Below are 18,915 nucleotides of genomic sequence, written 5' to 3' on the forward strand. Positions count from 1 at the left end.
AGGAAACATTTGACAGACGCCCTCGCTCATAATATTCCAAAGAACGAGAAACTCGACAACGATAATTTCTACCTCCAAAAAAAGGCGTACTTAAAAATGCAAAGGGTTAATTTGATCTTTCGGTAACTCAGGCTGATATTTGTGTAGTTTCACGCATAAAGGTGCTCTTCAGAAAGATCAAGAGATTCCAGCTACTTCTGTGAAGTTAGTTGATGTTTAGTTGTTCCTGGACTTGTCAAAGCAGATCTCAGGTAACATGGGGAAAAAAAAGGTCACGTAACTTTCTTTGGCCACACTGCACTAGTTGCCAGCATGATTTAGGTAGAAAACACAAGGAAGTCTCATAATCTTAGTTGCTGCGGTATTATAATTTTACGAGTAGATAATGTTAACGAGTTATGGGCGAATTTGACAAAGTCAATAAAATAAAATAAAAAAAGACTGAAACTTCATGGACATCACTGACAACTGCATTGATTTAGAAGGAGACTCTACCAGCAGCTTCATTTCTCAACATGTAATAGAAAATTTTAAAAAAAAATCATGTAGCCTTTAATATACACGTGTATAAAACTAACAAACGTTTTTTTATTTCTGTATTAAAATGTGCTCAATTGCGTAATAGGCCAGAGAGAAAGAGAGAGATGACGAAAATGAATGTCTAGTGTTGGTTAAGCTTTATGTACTGAAGTCAAAGCGATACCAGGGGAAAAATAGAATCAAAATAGAAAGGAAATTAATTAATTAGAAAATTCGAAGGTTTGCAGAAGCGAAAATTAGTATCATTGGCTGTCATTAGGTGAACATCAATGTTTTCGGAAAGTACCGAATAGCGGAGATTTATTGCATCAAAATCAGGTGTTTATTTGATATCGTTTTATTCTTAGAGCACGTGTGGAACAAGGTAGATAATAGCGATTTCTAATAATTAATTATCATCTTCTACCGTCAGGAATTTTTCCTTTGAACAGCAGTTTTCCTCCACCTAATTTTCTGATAATTTTTTGTTTCGATCATTCCTGTTTTGCAGACCTATTTTCGTTCTTAATACAAGCCATTGTAGCATTCACAATTTCCATCCACGTAATTCTGGCTCCACTTCCTTTGTTCCTCCGCCTCCTCCGTGAGAAGGAGGAAGGTAATTTTTGGTGCCTCATTATTAGCATCAACAGTCTGTGTGTGTGTGTGTGTGTGTGTGTGTGTGTGTGTGTGTGTGTGTGTGTGTGTGTGTGTGTGTGTGTGTGTGTGTGTGTGTGTGTGTGTGTGTGTGTGTGTGTGTGTGTGTGTGTGTGAGAACCAAAAAAAATTGAGTTCAATTTTCTCATTATTCCAAAATTCTCTATCATTAGTTATAAATTATTATTATTATTATTAAAAATAAGACTAAAGACTAAAAATCTATTTGATAAGATTACCGTTTCAATAATTACAGCTTGGTGCATACAGTTATTTTCCTGGAACATTATCTCACATGTGGAAACTTGTCCATCCAGCCAAAAAAGATAGCAGCCTCTTTTCCCATATCTTAAGGGAAAGCTCCTGCCGGATATGCCAGTCAAATCTTAAAAATAGCAAAGCCTATTGTTAATATGATGCTTGATAAAACTAACATTCATATATGTGGGTTTGTGGAATTGTTATGAGGTGAGTTAGTGATGCATTTCACAATTTCCCTACGAGTCAAATATAAAAAAGGAACAGTATTAAAAAAAAAAAAAAAAATATATATATATACAGTTTATTTACTTCCAGTTGTTTGGATGTAATAGGGGAGGAAGGAAGGGAGTACACACCGGGTCACGGACCAGGAAGAGGGAAAAGGGGGTTGTAATCAGTTCGATCATGGAAACAGCTATTAACTGTATTCATCGGAGTGTACCAGTCAATCAAGATAACAAGGTTGTCATAATTCCAAAGGATCAATGCGAAAAATTATAACAATGTAACAATTTATATTTAAATTATCACTTTATAACAGTGATAATAATTTATATTATCACTGTTCCATTAAAATGTTGTAAGAATACTATACTCGTAGTATTATTTAGTGTTTATAGCACCCTAATTCACAACTGATTTATAAAGCCTGAAGGATTTTTTTTTAAAATTCGAACTGCAAGAAAAGCACAAATAAAAAATGTTTTATGAAATATACTCTATAACGAACATTGCAAATAAGGGAAGAGGGAATGGATAATCATCAATGAACTGCAATGTCGATTGTGAATAATCTAATAAGGATGATATAAACCTTCTCTTTGTTTTCTATTAGGGAGTTAGCTGAAAAAATTATGAAAGCAGGACAGACATTCCCGTGAATGGGAACGAAGCTTTCCTAACCCGCATCAAATCAGAATTGCCAAGAAAGAGGTGGAGAAGTAGTTTGGGAAACGTGACTCAGAAGAGACTCCTACTGTTTGCTTTCTTTCTCTTGTTTGCTTGCACAATAAAGGAGAAGTCGTTAGGATAAAACTCGTTACTGCAGATTTGACCGAATTCTTTTGTCTAGCTATTGAAGCATTGAGATTTCAGACTTTGTGGGCAGTTCGGAAGTTTTATAGCAAACCATTCTCTCTCTCTCTCTCTCTCTCTCTCTCTCTCTCTTTTCTCTTTTTGACATTTGGTTTCTTAATTAAGGATATCTGATGATGATGATGATGATGATTACCAGAAAATAAAAAAGTAGGTAGATGGAATAAGGGTAAACCTTAGGATTCGTCATACATGTCTCTTCCGTATAGCAGCGAATATTTGGGTCACATCCAAAAATCGTATTTTTGTGATAATATGTATTCTTATCCCTTTCATGTTATTTCCTTCAAAGGGCAAATAATTAATCGATAAAGCTATGAACGAATGAATGCGTATAACTTGCTCACCGGGCTGTTGTATTTCCTTTTGCGAATCGACCATTTTATGTTATACCGTATTCGTTATGTAAGCTGAGTTTCGTTAAAATTTGAGCAATAGCGAATCATTATTACTGCCGATTAAAATCTCATTTATCATGATATGGTAAAATACATAGATGACAAGTGAGTTCTTGCAGAATTTCCTGATAATCGACAGCGATCAATGGTACTATAAATTTAGTCATAAAACTTAATAATACGGTAGGGTAATTAATGGCATTGTGTGTGTCTTATGTGTATTAATTGCGTGTTCTTATTTTCATAGCTTTAAGTAGCTTTTGGAATGAAAAATCTTTCTCCATAAGACTAGTTAACTTATACTACATTGGAATTAGTACCGGATTGGGTAAGCTATGGATTAGACAACTTATAAACAAGCTAGATTTACAAATCAAACATGGTAACTTTTTCAAACCATTCCATACCTCTGATTAGAGGATGCTCATTGGGCGATAAAAATTTATTTACCACCTAAAAAACAGTCACAAAACATTCATGTATATGGTGGACTTCGAATCCACATCTTTTTAGTTGACGAGCATATACGCTGTCAACTCGTCCAAACAGACCGGCTAGTTAACTCCAAATCAGTTGATTTTATGGATGTTGCTCGCAATCTAAACAGATTCAAACTGAAGTCCTTCAAACCACATAGTATAATTCTTTCGATAACACCGTGTAGGGGTATATTTTGTAGTAACACACACACACACACACGCACGCACGCACGCACACACACACACACACACACACACACACACACACACACACACACACACACACACACACACACACACACACACACACACACACACACACACACACACACACACACACACACACACAATGGCACTCTATACTTTTTATAGCAGTTACATATACACAAACACAAAAAGTTGCTGTAAAAATATGCAGTATCCTATATTCGTTCCATATGCTTAGTACGATATGAGATGACGGTTGAGCTTATACATAGCTCTTAATTAGTGCAAAAGAAGGGTGGTGATTAGGTCGATGTTTTGTCGAGTTTATCATAAAAACGATAAGTTATGACCTGAGCGAGGAGGCGTGGTATCGCTCATATAACAGCTCATGATATTAAAGTAAGCATATCGTAAAAACATTATAATACAGTAGAGAATAACAGATTCGGATATGGGAAGGGCATGGCCATTATTTGTCTCGAATAACTGTAGATTTAATCAGTGCAAAGCACTAAATAATGTAGACTGTTCCAAAGAGAATGAGGAGAAAAGTTGGGTTCTGTCAGTATGAGAATGGACTGGTGCGACGAGTTATAGTGTTTAGGCCCTAAATGGTTGTTGTAAGGTATTGTAAATCCAGTATGATATATTTCTTCTTTGAAGATCTCTGTATATTACTAATGCACTGACGACAGCCACTGCATTAGTAATACACTGAGATCTTCAAAGAACATTCATGAAGCTCGGGTTGCATGTGCGTGTCAAGGATCATAGATTAATAATAATAATAATAAAATATTTTTTTTTGTTATTCGAAGAACTATGGATGAAATGTGCTGCTAATAAGAGAAGACTATCGAATCTAACAAAATATAAGAATTGCAGACAAAAAAAATTTAGAAAGTTGAAAATGAAAAACCGGCTACCTTCACAGCGAACGGTGACGATAGTCTAAAGATAGTCTAAAAAAAAACAAAAAAAACCAACCATCTAATCGGAAAGAGCAGAAGAAAGGCTTAAGATGGGAGATTATTCAGAAAAGACCATTGCAAAACTAGAGTAATTACCCTGGAAATATGAAAAGCAATAACAGTTGGAAGGAATGTGACATTCCCCTTCGACCTAGGTTCAAATCCCGTCTAAGACTCAAGGAGCTTTTATTAGGGTTAACTCAAGGCTAACTCACTTTAAAGTGAGTTAGGCAATCTCATATGGAGGCAGCAGGCTTTTTCATCCTGAAAACCGGAATTTTTATCCTTCCTAATCCTGTTGATATCATATCTCAAATTATTCCAAAATTAAATCTTATGGGCAACTAGTTGTCGTTTGATGATGATGAGGGAACAACAAACGTCTTCATTCTATCCTCGTTCTCTTGCCCTTCAGCTATGTGAGTATTTTTTTGGTGGGGGAAATGCCTGACAGTCATTTTACGACTGAACCAAAAATGTAGAAACTTACTACAGTTGCACCGTTAGTTACACATTATCTCATTCATGTCTTTGGAATGTTGCCGCATCGGGACTCTTTCAAATTTTAAGATTTTAGACGTTTTTTTATTTGTTATTCTTTTATGATATAACATTAATATTATTAGTTAAACCTTGGTAAGAATTGAATAACTAAATTTCCCAAAAATCGCGCATCCCTCATCCGTTTAGTAACAGGTTTAGCTATTACCGAATAATTTCAATGTCTCACATCAATTTATCTATAAATGAAAGCATTTGCACAGAGACAATCCGTTAGTCTAAAAGGACAGAACGAAAGAATCAGGCATGTTAGTAACTTTCGGAGAGCCCTTATCTGTGGACTCCCCATTTAAATATGTCAATTCTTCTCCAGAAAAAGAAGAAAAACCTGCAATATCGAGAGTACCTCCTTATAAATATGAATGGCAGGGATCGCCGACGAATCCAGATCTCGTTTATAAATACAGGAGTTAGGCCAGAGACTGTCGTTAAGAATTTAGTAAGTTTGAAGTGTCATGATTGAAGACTACATTTAAAAAAAGCCTCTGTTCAGAATTTCTGTAATCTCTTCTTCGGATTCTACACGATCCGACAGTCTTTCATAGACATCACTCATCAAGACAGAATCGTTCCAAAAGAGTTCAGAAAGCATAACACTGATTTCTAGAATGTTCTGGACAGCACAAATCCCCTAGAGAGCACAGGTAAGATATTCTGAAGAGGCCTGCAAGACGGAGAGCAGTTGCTTAGGCCAGTATCTCGTTTGAGATATATTTTTGGAAGGATGATCCAGAATTCATCTGAGTTACATCGGTTCTAGATAACCATATAAAGAATTTTAAGGGCTAACTGTCAGTGAACACCAAAGTTACTGTTTTCACAAGGCCTACGAGGAAGGTCCTGGGTTCTCCAATTTAAAAGACCCAAGAAAGTGGAAGTATTTCTTAAAATGTATTATTGCAACGAATATTTTCATGAATATTTTATTGCAAATTGGAGGGAATTTTAAGTAATTAGATTATTTGTTCCATAGGTCCCGAAAATCTTGATTATAAGGAGACCATCATTCTCCAGCTTCTTGAATAGCACTTTTTTTTAATAACAGTTCTAGAAGAAACTTTGTAAACTTATAGCACATCAGTAACCCGGTGCTAATGTAGAATTTTTATATTAGATAATCCAGAAATCCTACTACAAAAACCAAATGTGTTTTTGTTTTCACCAAGCTGCTTAAGATTGTCAATAAAAACGGTGACGGTATCACACCAAGTGATGAAAATTATCTACTATCGAATAAAAAGCACTAGTAACAACAATATTTATATATAAAATATATCGTTTAATTAACTTTTTTATACATTCTTAGATTATCTCATTGTTACTAATGAAATATGACTACCAGAAATGTAATAGTGTATTTTCAGGATGTTTTAATTTTGTTGTTTTTCTCTTGTGTCACTTATTTGTGGGATAGTTGCAGTACAGAGTAAAAATAAAACAATGATTATTAATAATAATCCTTTTATCATGTCAAAATGTTCACTACGAAATGTTTGCTACGAAATAACTTCATAATAATAACGACCTTCAGCTATGGGATTTAACCACAAAGCATAACTGCACCATTGTTCATGATTCATAAATTAGTGAAAGCTCTGCTAAGACCTAAAAATACCCAAACTTCCTGTCCTTTAATTTCTTCTGTTTGGCAATATGCCCCTCGTATTCATTCCACTTAATTGGATCCATGCCAACCCAGAACCACAGGACACCAATTAAATCTGTGATCGAATACAAACAAAAAGGGGGAAGAGGAAAAAGAGACATATCCATCCAAAAGGTGTTTATGACCTAGTTAACCTCGTGCTGCTTCTGAGGCGTTCTTCCACCTACGGGTACAATACCGCTCATCCATTCAGAAAAGCGAAAGTTTTCTGGTGCTGATAAGTGGTACAAGCGTCACGATGTGGAACAAAGGTCATATTGACGGCACAGCTGACTGGGAACTTTCTAATTACCTTATATCTTCCAGGTCAGTTGAATAAAACCGAGCCCATTGCCGTCCTCGGGAGCTATGTAGCATCGTGAAAGGAAGAACCGAAGATCGTGATCGTTAGAGGCCGCAACAGACCGTAAAGGATACAAACCCGTTACTGACCACCGCTTTGTTTTTGCGTCCCCAAACGGTGAGAGGATTGTTTATCGCCGAGCTTACACAGTGTTCGGAATTAGTGTTGAGGCACATGAAGCAGTTTGGGAGTCATCATGATGCTCACGGTAAGGACTTTTTTTTTTAAGTATTGATCATCATATATTTATTTATTTCAGGTAAAATTCAAGAATATCACAGATACTCCAGAATGTCGGTCACCTAATTTCTGAAATGTATTGGTGATCTTGAAATTTTCGTCTTAGTTTAAGATTATCCTCAAGTAACGAAAAGTTGGAGTTAAAATATCATTTGAGACATAAAGCAGTGTTATAAAGAAATTTGTGAAAAATTGGGATATCTTTTAAGGAAAATTTGCCTGTTGAATTCCTTATTTAAAAATGAAAATGAAACCATCACCATATTTATTTCTCTCATAAGATAAAATAAATACCATGCCCTAGTATTTGTGGACAAATTTCATAGTTTAAAAAAAAAGAAACTTATCAATTGGATTTGAATATTTCAATTACAATAAAAAAAATCGTATCTAAGATATAGCTGACTAACCACCAACTGAATCTTACATCTTGGAACAAGAAGATACCTCCCATTCTCACTGAGATGTCAATGCTTGAATGGCTCGTCAATGAGTTCTGTCCAGATATACGGAAAAATAGACATACTGATTTAAGATCCTGTTATCTTCCTACCTCGGTATTTAGATAGGAATTTCAGTGAAATTTTCTCCCTAACCAGTTCTTAAAGAGATGGAGACAAGCCGAAACATGAACCTGCCGAAGAGTGAGTATGACTTCTTCCTTCTCGCTGAGGAAAACTTTTCATTAAGTCCTGAAATTCACGACAGGCACTGGCAAATAACCTTGTGTTGACTGGCTGATAATAAACTGAGTTTTGGATGGTTTTTTTTTTGTTTTTTTTTACCTTCGCATTTTTGTCTGTGGCAAAAGTGGTCCAGTTAATGTTCTTTATCGTTCAGAAGTAGTTAACTGTAGAATAAGTTTCAGGATCCATCGGAAAGATTATATGCTCTCTCTCTCTCTCTCTCTGGGAGCGTCCCATGACCTTTCGGAAAGAATCTATCTTCATAAGGTTTTTAAAACTGAAGGTGAGTTAACCGGTCTCATACATAGGTGAAGGGTTTTTTCTTTTTCTTTACGCACAATAGACAAACCGACCAGAAGAACAACACAAGCAGTTAACCGGCATAATACATTGGCCTCATAATCTTAGCTGCTTCTGCGTTATTTCCAAACAACCATATTCTCTCTCTTTCTAGAAAAAATTGAGGTATTCAGTATTTGACACAGTAGGAGGAGAATTGCTAAAGTTCTTCGAAATCCTACGTGCAGGAGCTGGAAAAAAAGTATGACAGTAGCAGATGAATTTCATCTTAGAAGATGTAACAGAAATATCTGGATATAGAAAAAAAGATGAAAAGAAAACAGTGGACGAGAAGTTTCTGCTATTAGCTTCTGCTGCCATTATTGCTATTATTCATGATTACACTGATGTAACAAAGGCCATTAAGTAAGGGTATCATGTTTGCTAGTAGCGTGTTATCTAGCAGGTTTGATAAGTTTGTTTGTTCGTTTGCTGGAAGGATTTGTCTGGACATAGGACATAGTTTCGGGGGAGGGGGGAAGACTCTACCACATCCATAATAGACTAACTCATCTTCCCAATCAAATCCTCCAACTAAATGTCAGAGGAAGTAGCAATAATTTCAGGAAGATACAGATTATCACACAAAGCTTTCAAAGGCAGTTTTAGTAAAAATAAAATATTATATAAGAACCTACTGTACATGGGATGGAATTTTTTAAGTGACCGAGAAACACAAATATATCTGTTCACTGAATTTTACTGACAATCTCTCGATTAAATAATTGAAATTCGTCAAGAATGGTTCGAGATATGATGCATATTACAAGACATGGACGAATAAAAATGGCTTTAGTGATAAACCATTTGCTGCTATCATGTATATGTTACGATTAAAGTGATTAAAGAAGTACTTCCTTACTTTTTTCATTATAAACTAACCTAACCTAAACTAACCTATCTATATATAAAACCTATAAACATGTTTTTATTACATTTACCAGACTTTTCTAGGAATTATTCACTTTAACCGGTAATTATTAATAATAACTGGTAATTATTAATAATGACCAGTAATTATTAATAATAATAACCGGATTTATCACTTTAACTAGGAAGCTGGAAAGTAGGATGTAAGCTGACTGCTGCAAAACCAGAGATTTTTTTAAATATTCACAAGACAAGAGGCTATTGAACCTATAATGTAATAACGAGGGTTAAAAGTGGTGTGGTGTTCTTTTGAGAGATTAAAAATCAATCAAAATATATATATATATTTATATAGAAGAAATTTAATGACTAAAATAGAAAAAAAAACTATTTATTATTTGAACGCACAATTAGTTTCTTCTTAAAAAGACTTTACCGGGTGCATAAAATGAAACGAGAAGTACAAAAAATATACATTACAAGAGAACAACAGTTATAAATTAAGTTACAAACGGAATGCTGACATTTGAAGGTGTTCTGGATATCACAAGTATTGTTGAGCATGTTCACGTGGGTATAATCTTACGTTCCCCAAAGTTACATGGCTGAGGAGTAATGACAATCAAAAAGTTATAGCTTAGGTTAGTATTAATGTGGACACGATTGAGGACCGTTTCTGTGGAGTCAATAATTCTTCTCTCAAGCTCATCACCATTTTCGATCCACTGCTGGATGAAGACCTTACCAAGATGACTCTAAGACTGTCTGTCAACGGCTCTACTTCCCCATGTCAGTCCTAAATATCTTGCTATTTCATTAATCCATCGCTTTTTTTTTTTTTTTTTGGCTGGCATTGTGGTCGATTTTCCTCCCGTGGAATCTAACCCAGTACTTCATTTGTCTGTTGTTGCTATTGTCTTCGAGCAATATGACCAGCCCATTGCCACGTCAGAGATTATATACCTACGAAGAGCTGGCGAGAGCTCCTCGTAGGTATATCTCTGTCTCTGGAAAGATCTATTCCATTCTTAATAGAACAGCTTTCACTAGACTGAGATTTCATATCGAACTTTAGTGGCAGAGCAATTTCGCAAAGATCTACCTTGGAGAGCTACCTGGGATCAAATTCCGTCTTGAAAGGGGAGGGGATTTCCTAGTTATAAAGTTGCCTGGTTTTGAGCAGGCGGGAGAGGATTTTATTTTTTAGGTAACTTCGATTTTTACCCTTGAAAGTAAGCAACCAGTTCGAATATTCAGCCAATATATTTAAGTTTTCGCATCTGGAAAGCATCGATAAATCTACCGAGCTAAAATCTCTTTTCTATCACAGAATGAGAAGTATGAGAATATGTTCAATTATAGGAAAATATCTGATAAATGGATAAGCATGAAATGAAAAATGAAAAAAAAAAAAAAAAAAGACAAGACAAGAATAAAGCTAAGACCTTGCGTTCTGCTATAATAGCTCATAAAAAGGAGTGTACGTTCCAAGTTATAACCTTTACTACAAGTTGTTTCAGATTGCTTCTTTTTTTGTCTTGAGAAAATTAGTTTTCAGTTTTCAGAAAGATTGATTCAGTTATTTTGATATGCTCGCTCTCTCTCTCTCTCTCTCTTAACAAGTGATCTGATTTCTCTTTTTGAGCAAATTATTACTTACTATAAAGCATTTTTAAAACAATCCACAGAATGTAAGACATTCGAGTTCGAATTCGCCGAAATGGAATGGAATAAAAGAATTACAAGTCGACATTACAAATAATGTCGAAATTACAAGAATTACGAGTAATTTTTATAGGAATTTTTCTAGTGGCCATGAACTTGTACATTAATATCATTTCGTTATTTCCATAATAATCAAGTGGCAATGTAGATGTAAATATATATTAAGTTTCTCTGCTTAAAAAACACCATAGCAATAATTATATAACAAATGTACCGCACATGTTCATTAGGGCCGATATTTGTATACATATCTCATATTCCTTTTACGTATTAGACCGACCAGCTTGTTATGACCAAACAAAATTGGCTGTTATAGACCTAGCTGTTCCGATATAGGACGATTATTCTTGTTGTTCACAAAGATTGAATAGATATAGAGAAACCATCCTCCCCCCCTTCTCTCTCTCCCCATATGAGACTGGATAAATTTCTAGCATCGCATTCTGCGTATTCGAAGCCAACTCTTTCCAACCAAACGGCATCTTTACTACTGACAGCATTGGGAAGATTGACGAGGAGCCTATTCTAACACTAAAAAAATATATCTTAACTAAACATGTTTAAGGCAAAGAGGTTATTGAGTGAATATTTCTTTCCAATTTAGGTCCACAGGTTCTCTTTATCTCTTTAACTGCCCTAAGGTGAGTTGAGTCCGCTGCTTTACCCTGGAAATTTTTAATGCCGGTTAAGCATTCCGGACTGATGTATTAAATCTGCAGATACGAGTGATGACCATAAACTGGTTTCCCTACTTTCGGGAAGAAAAACATGCCACCTCCAAACGAATCTGACTAATTCACCTTCAGTTAAAAAGCCCGATCGGACTCCAAGTTTCTCCAAGCAAAAGGTATAGCCATTACTGCCTGAGCGCAGGCTTCAATTTACTAGTTAGAAATGGTTAATTCTTTAAATCAATTGTTTATAAGTGATCCTATCTTCATACATACTTTATCTTAATTGATATAACTTTTCCTCGTAAATTAGGCATCTTATATCAGCTGCTTCTATATTTGTTGGTTCGAAATCTTTTTAAGCTAATAACTGGTGTTTCTATTCTTCACGAAGCGCTCAAGGATATAAAGATGAGCCTGCCCGAGAAGTGGAAATGAATAAAAGTTGCTATTTTAGGTCAAGGTAGTCGAATTGGTACCAGACACAAAAACAGGTCTCTTACTTACACGTGTTATTAAAATATTCAAGTACGCGAAAAAAATCTCAATTAAGTGAAAGAATGAGTTGATTTTTCTGGAGAGGCAGCCACGAAGTGGAAACTACTCGTATTAAATTATACTGTGTGATTATTAGGAAACAAATAAATAATAAATTTTTTAAAAATAAAAATAATAAATAAATTATCATACTTGAAATGAATAAATGTCTCCGCTCTCCAACCAACAAGATGCGGGTTCGAATCTCACTTGACAAGGATGTTTGTAAATGTTACACACTGATTTTCGTCAGCCTATGTGAGACCACCACCACCTTACTTATTGGTAGTCTGAAGGGAGTTTAAAAAGTGCCGTATTTGGTTTCTAAAATTCTTTAAATTTAGATTAACCTAATCCTTAAGCCATCAATGATAGTGATGTTCTATGAATTGACAGTCTTTCGTGAGTAGGACTATTATTTTTTTTATGAAAAAGTCGAAACTTCGGTATTTGATGACTCAAAGATCGCAATCAAACGCTTAGAGAAATTGCATTACAAAACATTCATGAAATAATATTAAGGAAGCAGATTCTTATCCAAAATCCCTCGGCTCAGATTCACAATATTTAATGCTTCTTTTGATAACATTAAATGTGCATTGTTTTTAACATGTTCGTTCGAATCGCGAGATAACAACCTGTTCATAACAAGGTCAAATGATTGGATAAAAATTCTTCGCATGCTATTAGGTGAATGACGTAAGGGCAAAGCCATTTGGATGACACGACTTCCTGGCTTTGGCATGTCTTTAAGAGCCTTCAAGTCAAGGTCGTCAACAACAGATGGCAATCTTTATCATGCTTCCTACCAAAAATAAACTGTTTATTTTTTCCCCCCAACAGATTACATTACAATGCTTTTTCTGTAGATATTTATAGCAAGAAGACTTTAAATATTATAAATTTGTATAAATATAAATCACTGTTCTGGACTAAAGCAGTTAAGATTTCAATTTTATCATTTATGTTAACATGTTTTCTGCATTGCAATGCCTGCTATCTGTCGACATAAACAATAAGAGGTTATCATACACTAGACGTGAATTATATGTACGTCAGTATCAATAAATAAGTATTATAACTCATCTCATCTTCCCTAATTAATGTATTATGGATCGATTGCCTGTTACGGTTATTATTGCAATAGTATATTACAGAATAATACAGAAATATAGAGAAGGAGGTTAATTTACGTTAAGTTAAGGAGTTTATACAGAAGGGGATTAAGATGAACAGGTAAACGACACCACTTTTTGTATATGAATACTTTGGGTGAGAGGTTAAAAGAGAAAGTAGGTTCCTGTTGATGTGCTTCTTGAATAGCTGAAGATTTTAACCCTTGGAGAAAATCCCTTACCCCCTCCCCCGTTTTAAAATGCTCGTTGAATGTGTGCTTTTGTCTAATGTTGCTATTCTTTGATGGTCCCTTTCATAATTTTATCCAGGACGATATCACTTTCAAAACAATCGCGCCACGTTAGCAGTCTTCTCTGTGGCATTTGAAGCGACTAACAAATAAGCTTAATTATTCTCTCTCCTCTCTCTCTCTCTCTCTCCCCCTAACCCTAACCCTAACACACACACACACACACACACACACACACACACACACACACACACACACACACACACACACACACACACGCACGCACGTAGGCACGCATAAAATTATCCTAAATGCGCAGAATATAAGCCAATAGTCATTTCTACAATGCAAATCCCTAACCAGATTTTAAGAAAACCTGAAAATGCATATATTTATTTTCTTTCGTAAAGATAATTTGTCTTTAGCTTTTGAGAAAAATAAACGGATATTCACTTAGCGATGTTTAAAGTTAACCCAAAATTCCAGCGAAAAAATAGTTTCGCACATCTTGAAAGTGGGCTTAAATTTTGAAAGGCGCAGTGAAGGCTTCTTGTTTCAAATCGTAAGCCATTTGTCATACCACTAGGATACTAATCTAATACATCATTTTATTCATTTAGAAGGGAATAAATATAAAGGTCAATATTTTGTCACGGAATATTTACCTATATAGATTGTTATTTGTAATAAAAGTACGTCTTCTTTGGGCATTACAAATTTTAATCTTGGTCCCTGAATTATAGCAGCGAAATGATACAATGTGAGAAGACTCTCGGGGCGGATGAAACAATGTGTGTGGGGGGGGGGGGGGGCGAATTGTTTTAATGATAAGTGCAGAAAATTCCACCGACTGACATGCATTGAACAATTTCATTTCCATGAGTGTATAGACACCAGTACGGAGTAACGACTTTGAACTTCTCAGTACTTTCTGGGACGCGAATTCAAAATTCGTTCTTTCTATTGGCACTGCCATGAACTCTGAGAGCTTCATTAGAACAATTGAAAAACGAAACACACGGATTCGGAAACAAATCTATCAATATATATATATATATATATATATATATATATATATACAAATATATACAAATAATATATATATATATATATATATATATATTATTTGCTGCACTGTTCTCAAAATTAAAAAAAAAAATCTAGCAAGATAAAAAAAAGCAGAAATGAAGAAAGAAAAAACAAAAGAAGCACGGAAATTATTTGAGACGGTTGATAAAAAAAAGTGCATTTCGCAAGAGTATTCTTATATAGTGACGTCTTTTGTTATCATAGCGATATATTTTAAAGCTTTTTTTTATGTAGTATATATAGAGTACTTATTTTCATTTATATGAAAATACAGCAATTCCTCGATTAGTGCGCCTAATGCGTTCTTTAAAACAGGCGCATTAATCGAAAACGCACTAATCGAATATAATAACCTATGGGAAAATGTATAATTCGTTCCTCAGATTTCTTTTATGACCCTTAATTTTTTTTATAAAAGAATTAAGGTATGTCTCAGGGCCTAGTTAAAGGAAAACCATGAAGCTAAAAGACAATAAAACATATTCAGAATATAAATTTTATTATTCTACTTCTTAACACAGAATTGAGCTAACGTAGTTTGGCGGGCATTTTGTTTCTTTTTTTTTCATACAACCAACGGTATGGCCCTATTGCCTCTTCTACTCTTCTGCAAATTTTGCTGCTTCTCTCTTCATCAGGGTCAGCCTCAAAGCATTGCTGCTTAAAAACTTCGATTGTACGAAAAATATTTTCAAATTGTTTCTGTGAAATCTCTTTTGGCTGACTATCAGTGGTAAATTTTTCTTCATATTCTTCGGGATCTTCCCGCTGTGCATCTAAATTTAGCAGGTCGGAATCACTCAGTTCTTCAGAATGAGATTTAATTAACTCTTGGACGTTATCATTGAAGGGGAGAAAGAAATGAAGGACGTAAGATTCGTCACCAACACGCGAAATCAAGTGCTTTATAGATAAAATTTCACGACAGTTATACAAGCAAAATAGTTACCACTTTAAAAACTACAATGATCATAAAAGAGAAGTTAATTTTCCGACGTGTAATAATAAACAACTCATCCCAGAAGACGAATTGATTACCCTGTTATCGGAATGGATTCTCCTTTTTGTGACATGTGCAGAAGTGTTGAAGGGTCTCGAATCTGTGGGCGTGCTATAGCAGACGACATAAATTTTGGCGGTAAAAATTTGGAACGTAGAATACATAGTGTACATGGAAGTAGTGTAGTATGCCGTTAAAAATAACTTTGTAAAATGTTTTAAATCGGTAACTAAATTATTTCATTCTGGCGAGTGATTTTTTAAAATAGTTAGCCATAAAAATGTATAGATAGAAAATTTTTAAAATCTGTAACATTTATTTTTAAGATGGGCGCACTAATCGAATTTTAGAGGCGCACTAATCGAATTTTAGAGGCGCACTAATCGAATTTGGGTATATCGAAAAAAATTGACGCACTAATCGAAAAAGCACTAATTGGGGGTGCATTAATTGAGGAATTACTGTAATGTTTTGTCTAGTGCTGCCATCTATGGATAAAGTTTTGCATAGGAACAAGCTACTCCTTTAGATGACGTCAGCACGCAACAACACATTCCATGAGGCTGCTCTTTAGTTTCGAAGCAAAATGCTGCATTTTTCGGACATTATATAGTTCGGAAAATTTTCTTATACATATATATTTCTTATACATATATATATATATATATATATATATATATATATATATATATATATATATATATATATATATATATATATATATATATATATATATATATATATATATATATATATATATATATATTGTGGATGAGCCCATTTCTACTTAAAATACATTATTTTTAGGAATAATTTATGGGATTTCAAATTTCAGAGGGATACTTAAATTCTTAACGATTCAAACAACGACAGCCAAGCAGATCCTTCTGTTTTGTTTTATTTTATTTTATTTATTTTCGCATACATGACATTATTTTTAGATTAAGTTAGTCGATTCAGTTAGTCGACACACACATACACACACTTTTGCCTTCATGATGCTGCTACATTTAGACTGATTTTAAGTAATGCCTCTCTGATGTCTACAGATGAAGTTCAACTTCCAGGAAATACGCAAGGTGGGACGATGCATAATCATGCGCTTTGCTGGCTTCATGTCACAATGGTAATAAGCGTGTGATGTTGTCGGGTAAGATGACGCGATGGGAATGGATGCCTGGTCTCAAAACTGTCAAATCCTTAGAACAGTTATAAATGGAACCACTGTTTGTTTCACATCAATGAGAGAGAGTCTGTGAGAAAAAGTGCAGCTGCAATAAATAATAGCATCCAGCTTTCGAAAGGACGGAGACAGAGCAGAGATAAGGACGGGACCAGTAGGACTCGAAGCAGAATGTGCTCGAGTTGAGATGTACATTGATGTCCACAGGAAGACTTCCAGAATATGTTATGATCTGTGGGAAGTTTTCTGCATTGAGACCACATTACGATGTAAAGAGTTAAATACCAATAAACAATTAAAACCCGACAAGCACAGTCGGGTTTTAAGTCGTAAGTCTTACGCCTTACGATACTTGTCCGTTTTAATTGCTTGTTGTTACTAAACTCTTTATTTACATCATAATGTGGTCTCAATACCGAAAACTTCCCACAGAACTGCTAAACCACAGAAACTTACGTCTGTATTTTATGATCTATCAAAAAACAATATGCTAGAAGGCTTATCTCGATTTTTTATGGGATATTTCCTAGTTCTCAGTATGCGGTGTGCAATGCATTTAACATCTACAATAATTTAATACGATTTGAATTTAGGTTAATTTTTCAAATATTTTAATAATTAATTTCAGAAAATCTAATAAACACGAGTAGCGCAACTTTAAATAAATACCTAAACAGAAAGATTTTTTCTTCCTTTATGTAAAGCGTATTTAGGTAAGCCTAATTAGATGCCTTTTACTTGAGATTTACGTCAGTTTATCTTTCTAGGTTCTTCTGATAATCACATTCAGTGCACCAGAGATCTCAGCTAACCACTCGGAAGGTAAGGCCAGTTCCCAGATTGAAACTTCTCCGCAAGTGTATTCTTATCATTATCAATATCATCGAGAAATTACCGATCCTAATGAGGTTTTGAAAGAATTTTTTTCTGGTCCGGAATTTGACAACTTCTGGCCTACGCCAGGACCACCACTTGCTGTAAGAGATTTTTTTGCGAGAAATTCCGTTCCTTCAATCGAAGATTTCGAAAACACCTTCGGTAGTGCACCTCCATTGGGTGCAGTTGGAATTCATCCTGTTAACCACATATCGCCTTTTCAAAACCATAATCACAACTTTGTTAGACGAAGCAGTCCAATCCCCATTAACAGAAATCAATGGAACAATAAAAACAGTGCCAATACTCATTCTACACAATCAAGGTGGAACAATAGAACGCCACCTGGCGTTGACAAAATTCAAATCCCACAACAAAATTTTGCCGGAAACAGGCAGCCTACCAGTCATGTCCCTGGGAATCAGCAAACTTTGTTTGACGATGACAAGAGAAATAGACAAAATTTAGGTGCAGGAGGAGGAGGAGGAGGAGGAGGAGGAAGGGTAGGTAATGGTGGAGGAAAAGGATTTGTTAAGGGATACGGCCAAGAAATTATTTCTAACGGACCAAATTCTTTCAGCCGAACACACAGGACAGGATGGGAAAAAAGAATCAATTTATCTACTAACAACAATTTCCAAAACAGGCAGCCTCAACAACAAAATTCCGGTACACATCATGGTGGAACCAACAGTTGGTCTACCGGAAACGTAAACAGTTGGTCTACTGGTTCTCAGCAGAATACGTTCAATAGGTGGAATCACAACAGTCCTCAACATCAAGCTCAGGGTTGGAATCAACAAAATAACAAAGAAAACAGATGGAATTCCGAATCTTATACGTCTAAAGTGAATCATTGGAATACAGGATCGAACTATTCTGCTCAGTTGGAATCGGATATCAAGAAATCTATAGAGAATTTACTAAAGAATTTCTGAAGTGTAAAATAGTGTGTATAATGTAAAAGTTATTAAAATACATGTTAAAACCATTTATTGTTTGTTTAATACATCTTAGATTGCTGATGAATAAGTTTCGAATAAGATGAAACAGGAGCCGAATCTTATAATGGAACGTAATTTCTATTATTGTGCCTGCATAATACTTACGAGTAATTCTATGTTCTAAAGGAGTAAATATGTCGCTGTATTACATTTGACTTCATATAATTTAAGC

At 34.9% G+C, this 18,915-nt stretch overlaps 1 protein-coding gene across 1 annotated transcript; it reads left to right on the forward strand.

The window, feature by feature from the left end:
• Nucleotides 1-7,000: 7,000 nt before the first annotated feature.
• On the forward strand, nt 7,001-18,708 carry LOC150106672 (uncharacterized). Its single transcript, XM_090392625.1, has 2 exons — nt 7,001-7,365; nt 17,631-18,708. Exons 1-2 carry the CDS (start codon nt 7,354-7,356, stop codon nt 18,675-18,677), a joined length of 1,059 nt encoding a protein of 352 aa, XP_090248751.1. The 5' UTR covers nt 7,001-7,353; the 3' UTR covers nt 18,678-18,708.
• The last annotated feature ends 207 nt before the right edge of the window (nt 18,709-18,915 follow it).

This window comes from Typopeltis vanoorti, chromosome 5 (genome assembly GCF_054136105.1).
Source record: "Typopeltis vanoorti isolate ZY-2024b chromosome 5, IOZ_Tvanoo_1.0, whole genome shotgun sequence".
NCBI classification, from domain to species: Eukaryota; Metazoa; Arthropoda; class Arachnida; order Uropygi; family Thelyphonidae; genus Typopeltis; species Typopeltis vanoorti.